The sequence below is a fragment of the Sus scrofa genome, unplaced genomic scaffold, assembly GCF_000003025.6.
Source record: "Sus scrofa isolate TJ Tabasco breed Duroc unplaced genomic scaffold, Sscrofa11.1 Contig988, whole genome shotgun sequence".
Lineage (NCBI taxonomy): Eukaryota > Metazoa > Chordata > Mammalia > Artiodactyla > Suidae > Sus > Sus scrofa.
Window position 1 is genome coordinate 78298 of NW_018085366.1, and position 15917 is coordinate 94214.

Consider the following 15917-nt stretch of genomic DNA (forward strand, 5'->3'; position numbering starts at 1 on the left):
TGCTGTGGCTCTGGCGTAGGCCGGTGGCTGCAGCTCCGATTCAACCCCTAGCCTGGGAATCTCCATATGCTGCGGGAGAGGCCCAAGAAATAGCAACAACAACAACAACAACAAAAGACAAAAAGACAAAAAAAAAAATTGTCAAGAGTTAAGACTTAATATGTATAATGTAATGATTCGATATATGTATCTATTGTGAAATGATTACCACAATTAAGTAACACATTCATTGCCTCACATAGTTGTCTTTTGTGTGTGTGTGTGTGGTAAGAGCACTTAAGATCTACATTGTTAGCAAATTTGAAGTATATAATACAGTATTATTAACTACAGTTACCATGCTGTATGTTAGAATGGCAGAACTTATTCATTCTATACTATGAGTTGTCACAGTAGCAGTCACAGTTCTCCATTCTTTATCATATTACCACTATTATATGCAGAGTTATTAATCCAAAGGAGGTTTTTACAAAAGATTGGCAAGTACATTTCTTTCTTTCCCTCTTGTTCTTTTGTTTTCTCTTAGATTGAGTGTGCATCTTTTTCAAAGAGCAATTTGTGTCATCTTCTTCTATCTACCTATGAGTCAATACTTTTTTCTTGTCTAGAGTTCTCCTAAGAGCTACCTTGACTTCCTTGTTCCATAAACTGTAGATGATGGGGTTGAGCATGGATGTCACCACGGTATAGAAGAGGGCTAGGAGTTTATCTATTCCTGGTGAATGGCTAGCCTTGGGTCTCAAGTAGGTGACAGATCCTGAGCCATAGAAGAGTGTTACTACAAGTAAGTGGGAAGAACAGGTGGAAAGAGCTTTTTGGCGACCCTCAGGTGAGGGCATGCTGAGCACAGCAGCTAGAATTCTGCCATAAGAAGCAATGATGAGTAAAAATGGGCTGGAAATGCAAAGGATGGCCACAGCAAAGACTGCAGCCTCATTATGGGAGGTATCCCCACAGGCAAGTGCCAGGATAGGGGGGAGGTCACAGAAGAAGTGGTCTATTTCACAGGGGCCACAGAAGTCCAGGGAGAAAATATAGTTGGTCTGGCCCAAGCCTACCATGCATCCCACTCCCCAAGAAACCATTGCCAAATGGACACACACTCCACGACTCATTCGTGTTGCATAGTGAAGTGGGGAGCATATGGCCATATAGCGGTCAAAAGCCATGGCGGCCAAAAGACAGCACTCACTGATAGCAAATAATGTGAAGAAAAACATCTGTGTAGCACACCCCTCCCGAGAGATTCCTCGGGCCTCGCTCACAAGGCTCTGCAGCATCTTGGGTATGACAGAGCAGGTGTAGCCAATCTCCAAGAGAGACAGGTTGGCCAGGAAGAAGTACATGGGGGTGTGGAGGACCGGGTTGGTCCAGATGGCAGTGGCTATGAGAGCATTGCCCGCCAGTGATGCTAAGAACATGAGCAGGATGAGGGTAAACAAAAGGAAACACTGTTCAGTGACCTCGGAGAATCTGGCAAAGGCAAAGCGTTTGACAGACATGCTGTTGTCCTGCCACAAGGAACAGTTGAAGGTCATGCCTGAAAAAAAGAAGGCAAGGTCATCATCAAGAGTCTTTCACATAGAAATCTGAATCTTTCTCTTACTCTTAACAAGCTCTCTTGAGTCAGAGAGATAGATTTCTTTTCTGCTATTCTAAAATTCAAAGTTTGGAAGTTACCCTCATCTTGAAACCAAATCCTATTCTATGTTTATTATCCTGGTTGATTTGTCAGAAATATATCTGGTCAGTAGACATATAATGGAAAAAATTAAGTAAAATTCTTTCTCATCTCTTTTTTTTATCATTTGCCAAATACTACCAAATAAAGGTCTTCCCATACGTACCTAATTCTTTCCTATTCTTTAGCCACTGACTTGCTTTCTTTACTCATTTATTAAGCACTATTTATTGAGCAACGTGTATTTTCAAAGTATTTTTCAGTTACTATTGTAGGTCCTGGATTTAATATGTAAAAAAAGATGGAAAGAAGTAGACTGATTCAAAATTCATAAATGTGAAGTAGCAACTCTGCACGATTACAGGGACCATCAGCGTATATGACTGTTGAAAAAGTTGCTTGCACATCAAGTATTTTATTATAAAGCAGTTACACTTATGTTAAAGTATTATTAAGCATTTGCCTTGCACTGTGATTGACTTAATTATAAAATTTAATATCTATGTTTCCCACATAGCAACTCAATTCAGTTAAGGCTGTGGCAAAGAAAACAGACGATAGTTTACTTATTTTTTTTTAACCCCAAATATTTTCTTAGATGTCCTGACTTCTCAATCATAGCCTACGCAGTTGCATAGAAAACTCTGGATGTGAAGAAATTGTCATCCCTTTTGTCAGTTAAAAACATAAACGTATATCTTACTCATTCTGTCTTTGTGGATCTGGGACAAATTGCAAGTTTCCCCGGTGACTCTGATGGAAGGAACAAGGCGGAAATTCCAACCAGCAAAGGCGAATGCCTGACTCTTTCTTAACTAGGGACATCACAAAATTTCATTTCATAAATATCTCTCGCCATTTAGACTGTAGACAGCAAATGCCTGTGCTGTGGGTTGGTGTCAGAGGGTGTGGGAATGAGAGAAACCTGCTGGTGGATGGCCCACAGTGTGGGCTGACGGCACAAAGGCTGATGCCTGCTCTTAGTCATGTGATATTCTTAGACCCGCAGGGTGAATTAAAAAGACATCCTGTGGTAAGTACTTTTTAAAACCTCACAAACTTCAGAGACAGTTGAAAAACTGAGATATCTGAGATAGTGAAGATCTGTGAATGCTTCTAAATATTTAAACAGTCAAAGAAGGATACTCTGTCTAGAAGTAAATATTAAATAATATAGAAGTAAATGTATAGGTCTCATTAGAAGTGAGAAAGCAAGCAAATGTTAAATTCTCTTCTTCCTCGCTCTCACTTAGAATAATTTCACATCAGGTAAAATCAGATTTTTTTCATTACACTTTCTATTGTTTTCTGGATTTGCTCTCTGTTGACCTTTTGTTGGTTGACCTGAGATCCATGTACTAGAGGCCAGCTTTGTGTACATACCAAGAATGTTTAATTTTAATCATTGCCTACAGAAAGAGCTTGAGATATTCAAGGCAGGTGTCAGGGGTCTGCAGAAAGGAGCATCCCAGGCAGTACAATTTGGCATGAACATTCTCTGTCTCCCATCTGATAATATTTTCTTGACCTAAAGTTTCTGATTTATCATGTCCACATGAAGGAAGATGATGAAGCCCTTCCCATCTTTCTTGCTGAGTCGTTTTGTGTTAAACGTGCCAACATTGTACAGGCAATGATGAATTCAAAATAAGAAATTAAAGTGTACTTTATCACCCTCAAAAACCCTTGCCCTTTAGAAGTCTCATGTTAACGAACTCATAGGACTCTGCATACAATATTGTCTGCTATTGCCATTATATAAAAATAACCTGTATTAAGAATCAGTCACCACCTGAATATGCACTGTTTTGTTAATCTAAAGATATAGGAGTTTCATGCCCAATGATAAACTGTTTTATAGATTCCTGCTCAGTGTAATGAAAGGTCAAGTGGTCATTGAACATTGACAAGATTCTGCAGGTTTAAATCTTGAGATGGAGTTTTAATGATAGCTGGATATCTGAAAGAAATACATCGAGAAGGAGAAAGGATAAAGTTAGTAGCTCATGGCTTTGCTTCATGTGTCACCTTACCCAGCCCAAGATCCAAGACATGCACATTCTCTGCAGCTCTGCTTTGGAAATAATCCAGCAGAACTGATTCATTTGGAGTCAGCTCCACATAATTAGGACTGTTCTTAACTGACTCAGTCCCTTCTTAATCTCTTTTTTCATAATGAAATGTTTATTTCCTATCAGCCAAAGGAAAACATAAGATAATGATTAGATATTTTACCTGAAACACTTAGTACAGTGCCCAGAATACAATAAAAACTCAATAAATATTAATCTTCATTATGCTAAAATTATCATTTCCAAAATGCTTGAATAGTAGATATAATTTATGTAAATTGGTCATTAAATATTGCATAGATGATATCCCATTGCCTCCCACCATTTATCCATAGTTATTTCAGCATCACTTAGTATTTTAACGAAGTGATGCCTTAACATAAGCTAGCAGAAACTGTTTTATCACTTGATGGGAATAACAGGTACAGGATAATGGAGGCATTTCCAATTACCCAAAGATAAGAGATATGTCTATTTCCTGGGAAATAATTAATTTAGAATAACTTACAGCAGTTTTCTGACTGGGTCACTGGTAAACTGAGTAAATTTTTATAGTCTTCAAAGAAGGAGAAAATAACTGATTAAAATAATGTCCAGAACTGAATAATGCTTTGAGTGTTAGCTATTCATTTTTACACTTTAATCCATCTTATACAACCCTCTTAAGAAATCATTTATATCACATACCTTTAATCATAATTTTTGAGGGAAAAAAGTAGATGATATTAGCTTCTGAGTAGCCACTCCCTGATTTTGTCTGCATGCTCTCCTTATAACCTCCCCACATTCAGAGGATGTAAATTTCCCCAGTCCTCACTTCTAAGACTATGCACTGAGAAGCTTTTGTTGTCATCAGGACCTTGTCTGATTCCAGGAAGATTGTGTCTCCTGAGGGAGCATTATGTCCTTCCTAGCAATGCCCTCAGCCACACACACACACACACACACACACTCACACACTCACACACACACACACACACACTCATACACACACACACAAGCATGCAGGTCTGTGCTGATTATATGACATATATTTTAACCTTTCTCATCCAAAAAAAAGGAATATGAATATGTTTTACTTCATTCCTTCCCCCGTTCTGAATCCTTATCATGCCTTTCTTTCCCAGGAGACATATTTTCTTCTCACTAGAATGTCAGAAAGTGGTTTGATTCTGTCTCTCAGGAATTGCAGTGGACTTGTCTGTCTCTATTTTTTTGTTAATTATGAACATTTAGGAAGCAAAATGAATATATATAAAAGGTAATGTAAAAACAAAAGTAAAAATAAATATAGAATATAATGAGTAACCTATATCATAGATAACTGCTATCATAGATAACTGCTATCATAGATAACTGCTGTCATAGACTGTGTGCACAATGTGATATTAATTCAAGTGACATGTACTGGTGGAGCCAAATATTTGACACTGTTGGCTATTAATATGAAATGCTCAGATTTAAAATTTTTGTTTGAATTAAAAATTCATCATCAAAAATAAATAACTTTCATATATTATATAGAAGCAGTTAGTACTTATTCTGATTTTTTTTTAACCTTTTTAGGGCTGCACCCACAGTATATGGAGGTTTCCAGGCTAGGGATCTAATTGGAGCTACAGCTGCTGGCCTACACCATAGCCACAAAAAAACACATGATCTAAGCTGGGTCTGTGACCTACACCACAGCTCATAGCAACGCCGGATCCTTAACCCACTGAGCAAGGCCAGGGATCGAACCCTCAACCTCATGGTTCCTAGTTGGATTCCTTTCCACTGCACCATGACGGGAACTCCTATTCTGGTTATTTTAAAAGATTCAAATTAACAAATCATAATAATTTTCTAGTTACACATGAGTGTGACAAAGAGCACATTTGTTTCTATTAAAAGTAATAAAGAAAGCCTAAGAGTCAAAGATATATGCTAGGATGATGAAAAACTGTAAGGTACTGAATTTTTTTTTTTTTGGTCTTTTTGCCATTTCTTGGGCCACTCTTGTGGCATATGGAGGTTCCCAGGTTCAGGGTCTAATCGGAGCTGTAGCCACCGGCCTATGCCAGAGCCACAGCAACGCAGGATCCAAGCTGGTCTGCGACCTACACCACAGCTCATGGCAACGCCGGATCGTTAACCCACTGAGCAAGGGCAGGGATCGAACCCGCAACCTCATGGTTCTTAGATGGATTCGTTTCTGCTGTACCACGACGGGAACTCCCTGAATATTTATTTTTTTAAATGAAATAAAAAGTGGGTAAAGTATTGAATACCTATTACTGACATGATATAATGGCAAAGGAGAAAGACCAGGGAAGAGGAAGTTGTCATTCGGATCGAAAATCCTCCTTATTGCAGCCCCATTAAATGAATTATGCACAGGAGGAGAACAAGATGGCAGAGTAGGAGGATAGGGGACTCCTTTCCTCAATGAACACATCAAAAATACATCTACGTGTGAAACAGTTTTCACTGAAAACTAACTGGAGTCTGGGAGAAAGACTTCTGCACAATGAAGGCTATAAGAAATATCCATATGGAAGAGAACCATCAGGTCAGGACCTGTGCCTCTGGGGAGGGGACTCTGAGGAAAAGAGAGATTTCATGGGCAGAGATCCTCTCCAGGGAGTGAATGGTTCCAGCCATAAATCAGGCACCCCAGCCCTGGGGTCCTACACAGGGAAGACAAGCCCCCCTTGGCTGGTTGGAGGGCCAGTGGGACTACCAGAAGGGCTGTGGGAGGCCCGGACTTCACTTCTGAGGAGCACATGCACACTTACTTGCTCCTGAAGCATGAGGAGAGGAAGGATTGAAAACTGCTTGAGTAACTGGCCAGTACCACAAGCTTGTCCTCCAAGCTCATGTCCCAATCTGAGCCTAGGGAATGCTCCAGCCCTGCTTGTTATAAGATGCAGCTCCACATTTACGTTTTCTTTTTTTTTAATAATGATTTTTATTTTTTCCATTATAGCTGGTTTACAGTGTTCTGTCAATTTTCTACTGTACAGCAAAGTAACCAAGTCACACAAATACATATATATATATATATATACACACACACACATTCTTTTTCTCACATTATCCTCCATCATGCTCCATCGCAAGTGACTAGATATAGTTCCAGTGCTATACAGCAGGATCTCATTGCTTATCCATCCCAAATATTGCATGTATTAACCCTAGATTCCTAGTCCATCCCACTCCTTCCCCCTCCACCTTGGCAACCACAAGTCTGTTCTCCAAGTCCAGGATATTATTTTCTGTGGAAAGGTTCGTTTGTGCCATATATCAGATTCCAGATATAAGTGATATCATATGGTATTTGTCTTTTCTCTTTCTGACTTACTTCACTCAGGATGAGAGTCTCTAGTTCCATCCATGTTGCTGCAAATGGCATTATTTCGTTCTTTTTATGGCTGAGTAGTATTCCATTGTGTATATATACCACATCTTCCTATTCCAATCATCTGTCAATGGACATTTAGGTTGTTTCCATGTCTTGCCTATTGTGAATAGTGCTGCAATGAACATACGGGTGCATGTGTCTTTTTTAAGGAAAGTTTTGTCCGGATATATGCCCAAGAGTGGGACTGCTGGGTCATATGGTAGTTCAGTGTACATTTACATTTTCTATACTCTCTCTCCTCTTTCTGGGACCCTTGTAAGATGAACATTGGTACCCTTAATGTTGTCCCAAAGATTCCTTAAATTGTTTTCATTTTTTTAAAATTTGTTTTTCTTTTTGCTATTCTCATTTGATGATTTCCATTAATCTATCTTTCAGATCACTTATACATTCTTCTGTTATCACTTAGTCTGCTGTTCATTCCTTCTCATTTTTTTTTTCATTTTAGTTATTCTTCAGTTTTGACTGGTTCTTTTTTTTTTCTTTTTTCTGGCTGACCCGTGGCATTCAGAAGTTCCTGAGCCAGGGATCTAGCCTGAGCCACACCAGGGTCAACCCCAAATCCTTAACCACTAGGTCACCAGAGAACTCCTGACTGGTACTTTTAAAAAATTTTTAGTTCCTTGTTAAACTTCCCACTGTTTTCATCTATTCTTTTCCTTAATTCAGTTAGCATTCTTAATACTGGTACTTTCAATTCTTTATCTAATAGATTGTTTATTTCAGTCTCATTAGTTGTTTTTTCAGGGGTTTTCTCTTGTTCTTTCAGTTGATACAGGTTTCTCTGTATTCTCGTTTTGCTTACTTCCCTCTGTCTTTATGAAACTAGGTGAACGGTTACCCTCAGCAGTCTTGAACAGGTGCATGTATTTGGGAGCATCCCTATACAGTTTGTGGGTGTCCAGCGGCTTTGATGGAACAGCTGGACTTGATGTGAGCAAAGTCAGATCTTCAGTATGTGCCGGTAACTATCACCTTGGTAGGAGGTGGGGCTAGAGATGAAGGGACTGGGTCCAGAGTTAGGTGTAAACCAGGACTTACCCTGTGCCCAGTGGCCATCACCACCGTATAGGGGGCCTGGGTGGGACCCAAGTTGCTGGAGCAGAAACCCTGAGGGTTGGGTCAAGCTGGCTCTATTCCCATTTTGTGTGTGCTCTTCTTCCCAGCACTGGCCCCCTCAGCCCCAAAGGGGAGCAGTGCTTGAGCAGGAGAGGCTGATGTGTTTATCTGGCAATGGTCTGTGAATTTGGTGTGGTCTTTTAGCCTCCAGAGATCTGTTTCTGATGTGCTGTCTGTGTAAGTGCCAGCAATGGCTGCCCCCTCCCTGCTCAGATGCCACTTAGGTTTTGAGCTGTCATAGCAACTCCTGCTGAGATTTTTCCTTGGTCATGGCAGCGCTTCCTCCAGTGTGGAGCTATGAGTGTTTGTCTAGCTCAGAGTGGGGCAGTCTCATGAAACCAGTCAGGTAGTCACATGGTTTCAGTTGGCCGTTTGCGCACTCCTTTGGGAAGAAGAAAGAAACAGTTCTAACTAGGACAACTCCTTGAAGGGCATTAATTGCTACTTTGGGATTTACTCTCCCAGTGGCCCCATTCAAGGAAGGCAAATTGCAGTATTCTTTTGATTCCATAAAGGCACCATTTGCTCTAGGAAAAGAGGTTCATCCCTTGACACACGAGATCTTTTTGGTAGACTCACAACTCTCTCTTGTGTAGCAGTGATAATCATAGTAATTTTCAGCCTCTGCTTTCCTATTCTGATGTAGTAAATTAGAATGTATGATCTGGGAAGTCATTTATTTTGGTGATTTGAAAGAGATGAAAACCAGCAATCAGATGGTTCCACACATAAAGAAGCATAGATCAGGTGGACAAATAAGGTAATGTGGACAGACACAGGAAGGACAGAAGTGAAGGGAGTTGTTTGAATGTTACTTAAATGCTAGGTAAGAGTATTAAAGGACTAAAGTAGGAAAAAAAATAAGCTGACCAGTGATATGGGGATGGGGAAGAGAAACTCATGTCCACCACATGATATTTCTTCCAAGATGTCTTACTTTAAAAAAAGAGAAGAGATATTTCATTCCATAACCCGTGAAAGCAACCATTGATGAGATCTTTATTTCCCACTCCTCTGGTAAGAAGAAATTTAACCATGAAGTTCCTACCCTTTCTCTACTTACATTTGGCAGTTTTATTTTTTTGTCTCTTATCTCATATCCCTTTCTCACTTCTGTAAGAATGCTTAAGGATGGGTCATGCAACAAGTAAATATATCATATAGCTGCTTCTTTGTTTTAATTACTGTTTCATGCAGCTGTATAAGGAAGAAGAAAATTATATCTGCATTAGAAGAAGCAACACCTGCATTTCTTTTTGTATTTCTCGTGATATACTAGCTCCTATTCTAGGGAAATTTTTTAGAATCTTGGAACTTTCCCGTCATCCCTCAAATGTCAGTGACCTTGAAGTGAAATAATCTTTGTAATTTACTAATTGACCATTCCTGTTTTTTGATTCCATCATAGTGAACTTCTTCATCATCCATCATGCTCAACCACACCTTCTTTGGGGAGGTCTGAACTTTAACCTTCGGCAGGAAGTGCCTCTTTCCAAGTTTGTCCTTTCTTGGATACTGTCTCTTGGTCCAAGATATCATTTAGAATTCTAATTACATTTTTATAGTTATTCTCTTTCCATAGTGTAATAATTCTATTTTTATATGATATTTATTTTTCCATTATAATTGATTTATAATTTTATATTAATCTTCTGTTTAATTACAAAAAATTCTTATAAGAAATCTACTGTCTGATCATCTTGCATGGTTTCTGAGCTGTAGAAAGTAGTCTAGATTAGTAACAATTAGTTAATGATTAACAGTTTTAAGGCCCAAATCAGTCTTACGGTCTTGTAGCTAAATTGTTCCTAACTTTCCTGTTGAAACTCAACCAATTACCAACTGCTAACTTTTTCAAGAGTTGCACTTATAAATGTGAACAACTAAAAGACCCTCAGAGAGGTAAACACAATGGCTCTGCTATGATTTCTTTCTTTTTTTGGTTATAGCTTGTTAGAAAGTGTGAGGGAGAAAATTGTCTATGAAAGGAGGGAAGCAGAAGCGATGTGGCAACACTGAATGAGGCAAAGCATTTACAGAGAGAAACATTTATTTATTAAACATTTCTTTTTCTTTCTTTCTTTTTTCTTTTCTTTTCTTTTTTCTTTTTTGGTTTTTTTAGGGCTGCACTCATGGCATATGGAAGTTCCCAGGCTAAGAGTCAAATCAGAGCTGCAGCTGCTGGCCTACGCCACAGCCACAGCAACGCAGGATCCCAGCCGCATCTACAGCCTATATCACAGCTCAGGGCAATGCTGGATCCTTACCCACTGAGCGAGGCCAGGGATTTAACCTGTGTCCTCACAGGTACTACTTGGGTTCGTTACCTGCTAAGCCAAGATGGAAACTCCAAGGAGGTATATTTAAATGGTAGTTGTTATGCCTTATTAGAATAGCTACATAACAAAAGGTAGTATTAATCCTTCCTATGGAAGACTGAAAACCCACAAGAGAAAAAAAAATCACTTACGAGTTATAACTATTTATGAAATGCACTTTATTTTTTTTAACAAAAGAGAAATGTAAGATTCTCTATGCAAAACATAGAATTTGCTCCAATTATAAGCCATAGTAAACTGAGCTGTTTGCAGTTTACAGGTTCTGCATTTTTTACCAGGAGGCTCACCAAACTTTGTGCTTAGCCCTGAGCAGAAGGTCTTGCAAATGAGTCTTCAGAAGAGAGATGCATGCTCAGACTGTGCATGTAGGGCAGCTGCGTAACGTAGACTTGGTCGTTACTGACTTTCCTTAAAAAAAGACAGTTTTTAATAGCTTCCTAGGTACATTATATGACTTTCTAACTGATGGGAAGTGGATATAATATATTAGGATCCTCAGGATCTTTACCATAATCTGAAGAATTAGGCCCTGAGTCTTCTGTTGGCTGCAGAATTTTTTAAAAAATAAAAATGCAATGAAGTAATATCTCACTAATAAAAGGTCTGTTGAATGCCTAAAAGGGCAAAATATATTAGATAATAAAGTCATTTAATGGTTTCCATAAAAATTCAGCATTCTCTAAGTTGGAGAATAAAACTATATGTAGACATTAATAATTATGATTGGAATTTAAATATGGTTTCAGTTATTGTCCTAAATAAAAAGAAATAATGTAGAAAACTTCTTGAGGTCCTATGTTCCAGTTTCTCAGCCCTGTGATATACGTATATACACTTTCAACTTTAAACACTAAAATATATATATATATAAACACTAGTAGTCAGGTTAATCAGTTTCTCCCCAACTTCTCATCCTGCCTTGCTTCTTTGCTCTCTCAATTAAGCTATATCTTCTTTTTGCTAAAAATTTCTCTTTTCAAATCAGTTATATTCACATGTCTTTTTAGGCATTTAATCACTATCTCCTTGTCTATTTTCACAGATCTATTCATGTGAGCTAAGACCTTCGGCTTTCTTCGTATATGAATAATAAGTTGATGTGCATGTGTTCCTGTGTCTCTCTTTTTTTTTTTTTGGTATCTCCATTTAGTTTTCAGATTAGAAATAAACTGTGAATGCAAGCAAACAAATAGAAAGAAGAAGTTTATCTACAAGAAAATTTAATTGAAGCTCAATATTTTTCACCCTATATAAACACCTTGAAATAATAAGTAGATTTGATATTGTTCATTGTAATTTATATGTAAGATTATTGGGATTAATAGTTATTCTCTTTCCATAGTCACATAAATGGAAATTGTGTAAAAATTGTGAAAAGAAAACTAAAGCTATTTGTTAAAAAAAAGATATTTGTTTTGTGGAAATTTTCCTCTTTAGGTCTGCTAGGAAATTTTTAAGTTACTATTTAGCCAGATGTCACCCTTGGATGACTGAGAAGAACTCAATAGTTAAGTTATTTTTCTGTATAGGGCAAATATCTGGAGGAAATATAAAAGTAAAAAACCATTTATATTTACTTTTTGTAACTTTTCATTCTGGTTAAATATCAAATTTACAGAAAAGTTGAAAAAGTTGAACAAAGAACTATTAACCTTTTAATCAGATTAAGCAATAGTTTATATTCTGCCTGAAAAAGATTTATTCTATTACCCATCCTCTCTCTCTCATCAATTTGCTTATCTGTCTATCCGTGTCTGTCCATCTATCTATCTATCTATCTATCTATCTATCTATCTATCTATCTATCTATCTATCTATCTATCTATCTATGTGTCTATTATCTATCTATCATCTATCTTCATTTTGATGTTTTTGAAGAGTGTAGGCCGGCTATTTTATCCATCTCATCTCAGTGTAAGTTTGTCGCATGTTTCTTCATTATTAAAGTCAGGCTGTGCATTTTTGGCAGTAATATGACTGATGTGATTTTATGTCGTGTTCAACACACTGTATCAGTAATCCTGTGATTTTGGTTTGTTTCAACATTGGTGACATTAACATTGATTACTTGGCTATGGTGATGTCCATCAGGTTTTCTGTTGTAAAATCTACCACTTTTCATTTTGTAATTAACAAATAATTTGGTAGAGGATATTTTAGACAATGTAAATTACTTATCATGTCTTCCTTCAGTAATTTTTAGCATTCATTTATGTTTTTCTAACTCTGCCCTTGCTTCTCTGTTTACCATTTAGGATCCTGATGATAGAAATAGCTTTCTCTTCCCTACCACTCATATGTTCTTTTTAAATTTATTGGTATTAGTTTGCAGATTCTTATTTTTTTCAATTCATTACTATCATAGTTTCTCTTAGTGGCCAAATTGTCTTAGAATTGAACAGTGGTAGGCCTTTCAAACTGGATTGTGTTTCTTTTTCATGTTTTCCTGTGGTTTGTAGACTATTTCCTTACTTTTTTGGGTGTGTATGTGATTCTCTTCTCAGGTAATAAGAAATGAATGATGATGGAAAAAATCAATGCAACTTTGGAAGGCTACTTTGTTCTACTGGGTTTTTCTAATTGGCCTCATCTGGAAGTAATACTCTTTGTGGTTATCTTGATGTTCTACTTGATGACATTGATAGGCAACCTGTTCATCATCATCTTGTCATACGTAGATGCCCATCTACACACACCCATGTATTTCTTCCTCTCAAACCTCTCTTTTCTGGATCTCTGCTACACCGCCAGCTCCATCCCTCAGTTGCTGATCAACCTCTGGGGCCCAGAAAAAAAAATTTCTTACAATGGTTGCATGACTCAACTTTATTTCGTCCTTGCACTGGGATCCACAGAATGTGTGCTGCTGGTGGTGATGTCCTATGACCGTTATGCAGCTGTATGTAGACCCTTGCATTACACTGTCCTCATGCACCCTCGTTTTTGCCATCTGTTGGCTGTGGCTTCTTGGGCAAGTGGCTTTACCAACTCAGCACTTCATTCCTTCCTTACCTTTTGGGTACCCCTGTGTGGACATCGCCAAGTGGACCATTTCTTGTGTGAAGTTCCAGCACTGCTTAGACTGTCATGCATTGATACTCATGCTAATAAGCTGACCCTCATGATCACAAGCTCCATTTTTGTTCTCATACCTCTCATCCTCATTCTCAGCTCCTATGGTGCTATTGCCCGTGCTGTGCTGAGGATGCAGTCAACAGCTGGACTTCAGAAAGTCTTTGGGACATGCGGAGCCCATCTTATGGTTGTATCCCTGTTTTTCATTCCAGTCATGTGCATATATCTCCAGCCCCCATCAGGAAATTCTCAAGATCAAGGAAAGTTCATTGCCCTTTTTTACACTGTTGTCACACCTAGCCTCAACCCTCTAATCTATACCCTGAGAAACAAAGATGTAAGAGGGGCAGTAAGAAGATTAATGGGGTGAGGTGAGCCTGTGTATCTGTGACATTAATGGTATAATGGAGCATCTCTTCAACCATTGGTTCATCCATCCATCTATTCATCAACCACTCTCATTTCCTCACTCTCTCAGTACTTATTGAGAATATACTGTCACAAGGTCATGGAGTTTGTGGTGGCAGATATGAATTAAATGCAATCTTCCTAAATACTAATCACTCTCTACTGGAGAAAATAGCCATGTAAAATCAAGATAAAACATCAGTATTAATTTTCAGTGCATAAATCTAATCAAAAATGAGACATGAAATTTGTTGTAAAAATTGATAAAATTCAGGTTAATTTACTATGGAAAGATGATATTCTTAATTTAAAAACCCTAGAGTATGTTTTTTAATTTCTTGCTTTTTAGGCAGAATTTGTCATAACACTTGACTTCTATCTTGGTTTAACAAAAGACATAGTGAAACACTTTAGATATTTTCTCCAACACTATTATGCTATTTTGAATACTAGTGAATATTGAGAGGAAGTTTGGTTTGTATTTTTTTTTTGTCTTTTTTTTTTAGGGCTGCTCTTATGGCATATGGAGGTTCCCAGCCTAGGTGCTGAATTGGAGCTGCAGCTGCCGGCCTACACCACAGCCACAGCAATGCTGGATCCTTAACCCACTGAAAGAGGCCAGGGATCAAACCTATGTTCTTATGGATGCTAGTCAGATTCTTTTCTGCTGAGCCACAATGGAAACTTCTGGTTTGTATTCTTTAAAAATCCCATTATCATTAGTAAAAAAAATAAGGTTTATGAATTGTAACAAGAAGACCTCTGAAATAATGCAGAAGAAGTAAACATCTCATATTTCTCTTCGTTTCCCAAGGTAGTGAGAAGTGTAAAGGAGGTGGAAATAAGCTGTAAAGCTGCAGATATATGGATTGTAAAATAATGGTCATCATAGGCTAGGTGTTGTTAGGTGAATTAAGCCCTTAGAACACCTGCATAGCTTAAGAAGCAGTAAGGAATATGTGAGGCAGAATTAGTACTAGGCTCTGAAAGAATGAGTTGATACGTCTGATAAGTACGTGAAAGAATTACTTGAAAATGTATTGGAAAAATTTTGTGATAAAAATTATATGAAAATGTTACCTTTTTTTCCTCTTTAAGTTGATCTGATTTGAATATTTGTGGTTAGAAAGTTCATTATGAAAATCAATTTGCATATTTTTTCAAATAAATAAAATTTTTTTCTTTGAATGTATCCATGGCATTTGGAAGTTCCTGGGCCAGAGATTGAATCTGACCAATGCCACAGCTGCGGTGACCCTGAATCCTTAACCTACCATGCCACAGCAAGAACTCCATAAATGCATTTTTAAAAATTAAAGTAATAGTTTTGTTACCTGTATTATTGCCACCATTTCCATCTCAAATAAGTGTACTATGTATATAACATTTGAAATTGGTACTCATATTGAGCTAAAGTGGAATAAGGCTAAAGGACAATTCAATATAAAGTAAAATCTTGGCAACACCTGAATTTTTTATGTAACCCAAATGTCAATTATAGTTTTGGGGGCCTCTAAAGTTCGGATATGATTGATTCAAATCATATTCCCTAAATTTTCAAAATGCACAACATATCTCCAAACTTCCCCTCAATTTTTTTTTTGCCTTTTTGCCATTTCTTGAGCCACTCTTGCAGCATTTGGAGGTTCCCAGGCTAGAGGTCGAATCGGAGCTGTAGCCACTAGCCTACGCCAGAGCCACAGCAACGTGGGATCCAAGCCGCGTCTGCAGCCTACACCACAGCTCACGGCAATGCCGGATGGTTAACCCACTGAGCAAGGGCAGGGACTGAACCCGCAACCTCATGGTTCCTCGTCGGA

General features: G+C 38.0%; 2 protein-coding genes across 2 annotated transcripts; one reads left to right on the forward strand and one right to left on the reverse strand.

Annotated features, from left to right (window-relative positions):
- Positions 1 to 489: 489 nt before the first annotated feature.
- On the reverse strand, positions 490 to 2050 carry LOC110259195 (olfactory receptor 10C1-like). Its single transcript, XM_021082520.1, has one exon. The coding sequence runs from the start codon at positions 1536 to 1538 to the stop codon at positions 576 to 578; it is 963 nt and encodes a 320-aa protein (XP_020938179.1). The 5' UTR covers positions 1539 to 2050; the 3' UTR covers positions 490 to 575.
- An 11078-nt stretch (positions 2051 to 13128) lies between these two features.
- On the forward strand, positions 13129 to 14394 carry LOC110259193 (olfactory receptor 2J3-like). Its single transcript, XM_021082519.1, is given in 2 exon segments — positions 13129 to 13143; positions 13145 to 14394. Coding segments are annotated over 2 exon segments (930 nt in total). The 3' UTR covers positions 14060 to 14394.
- Positions 14395 to 15917: the final 1523 nt, after the last annotated feature.

Bases quoted from the DNA above. Each gene is read 5' to 3' on its own strand.
- LOC110259195 (XM_021082520.1), bottom strand. From the start codon at position 1,538: ATGACCTTCAACTGTTCCTTGTGGCAGGACAACAGCATGTCTGTCAAA.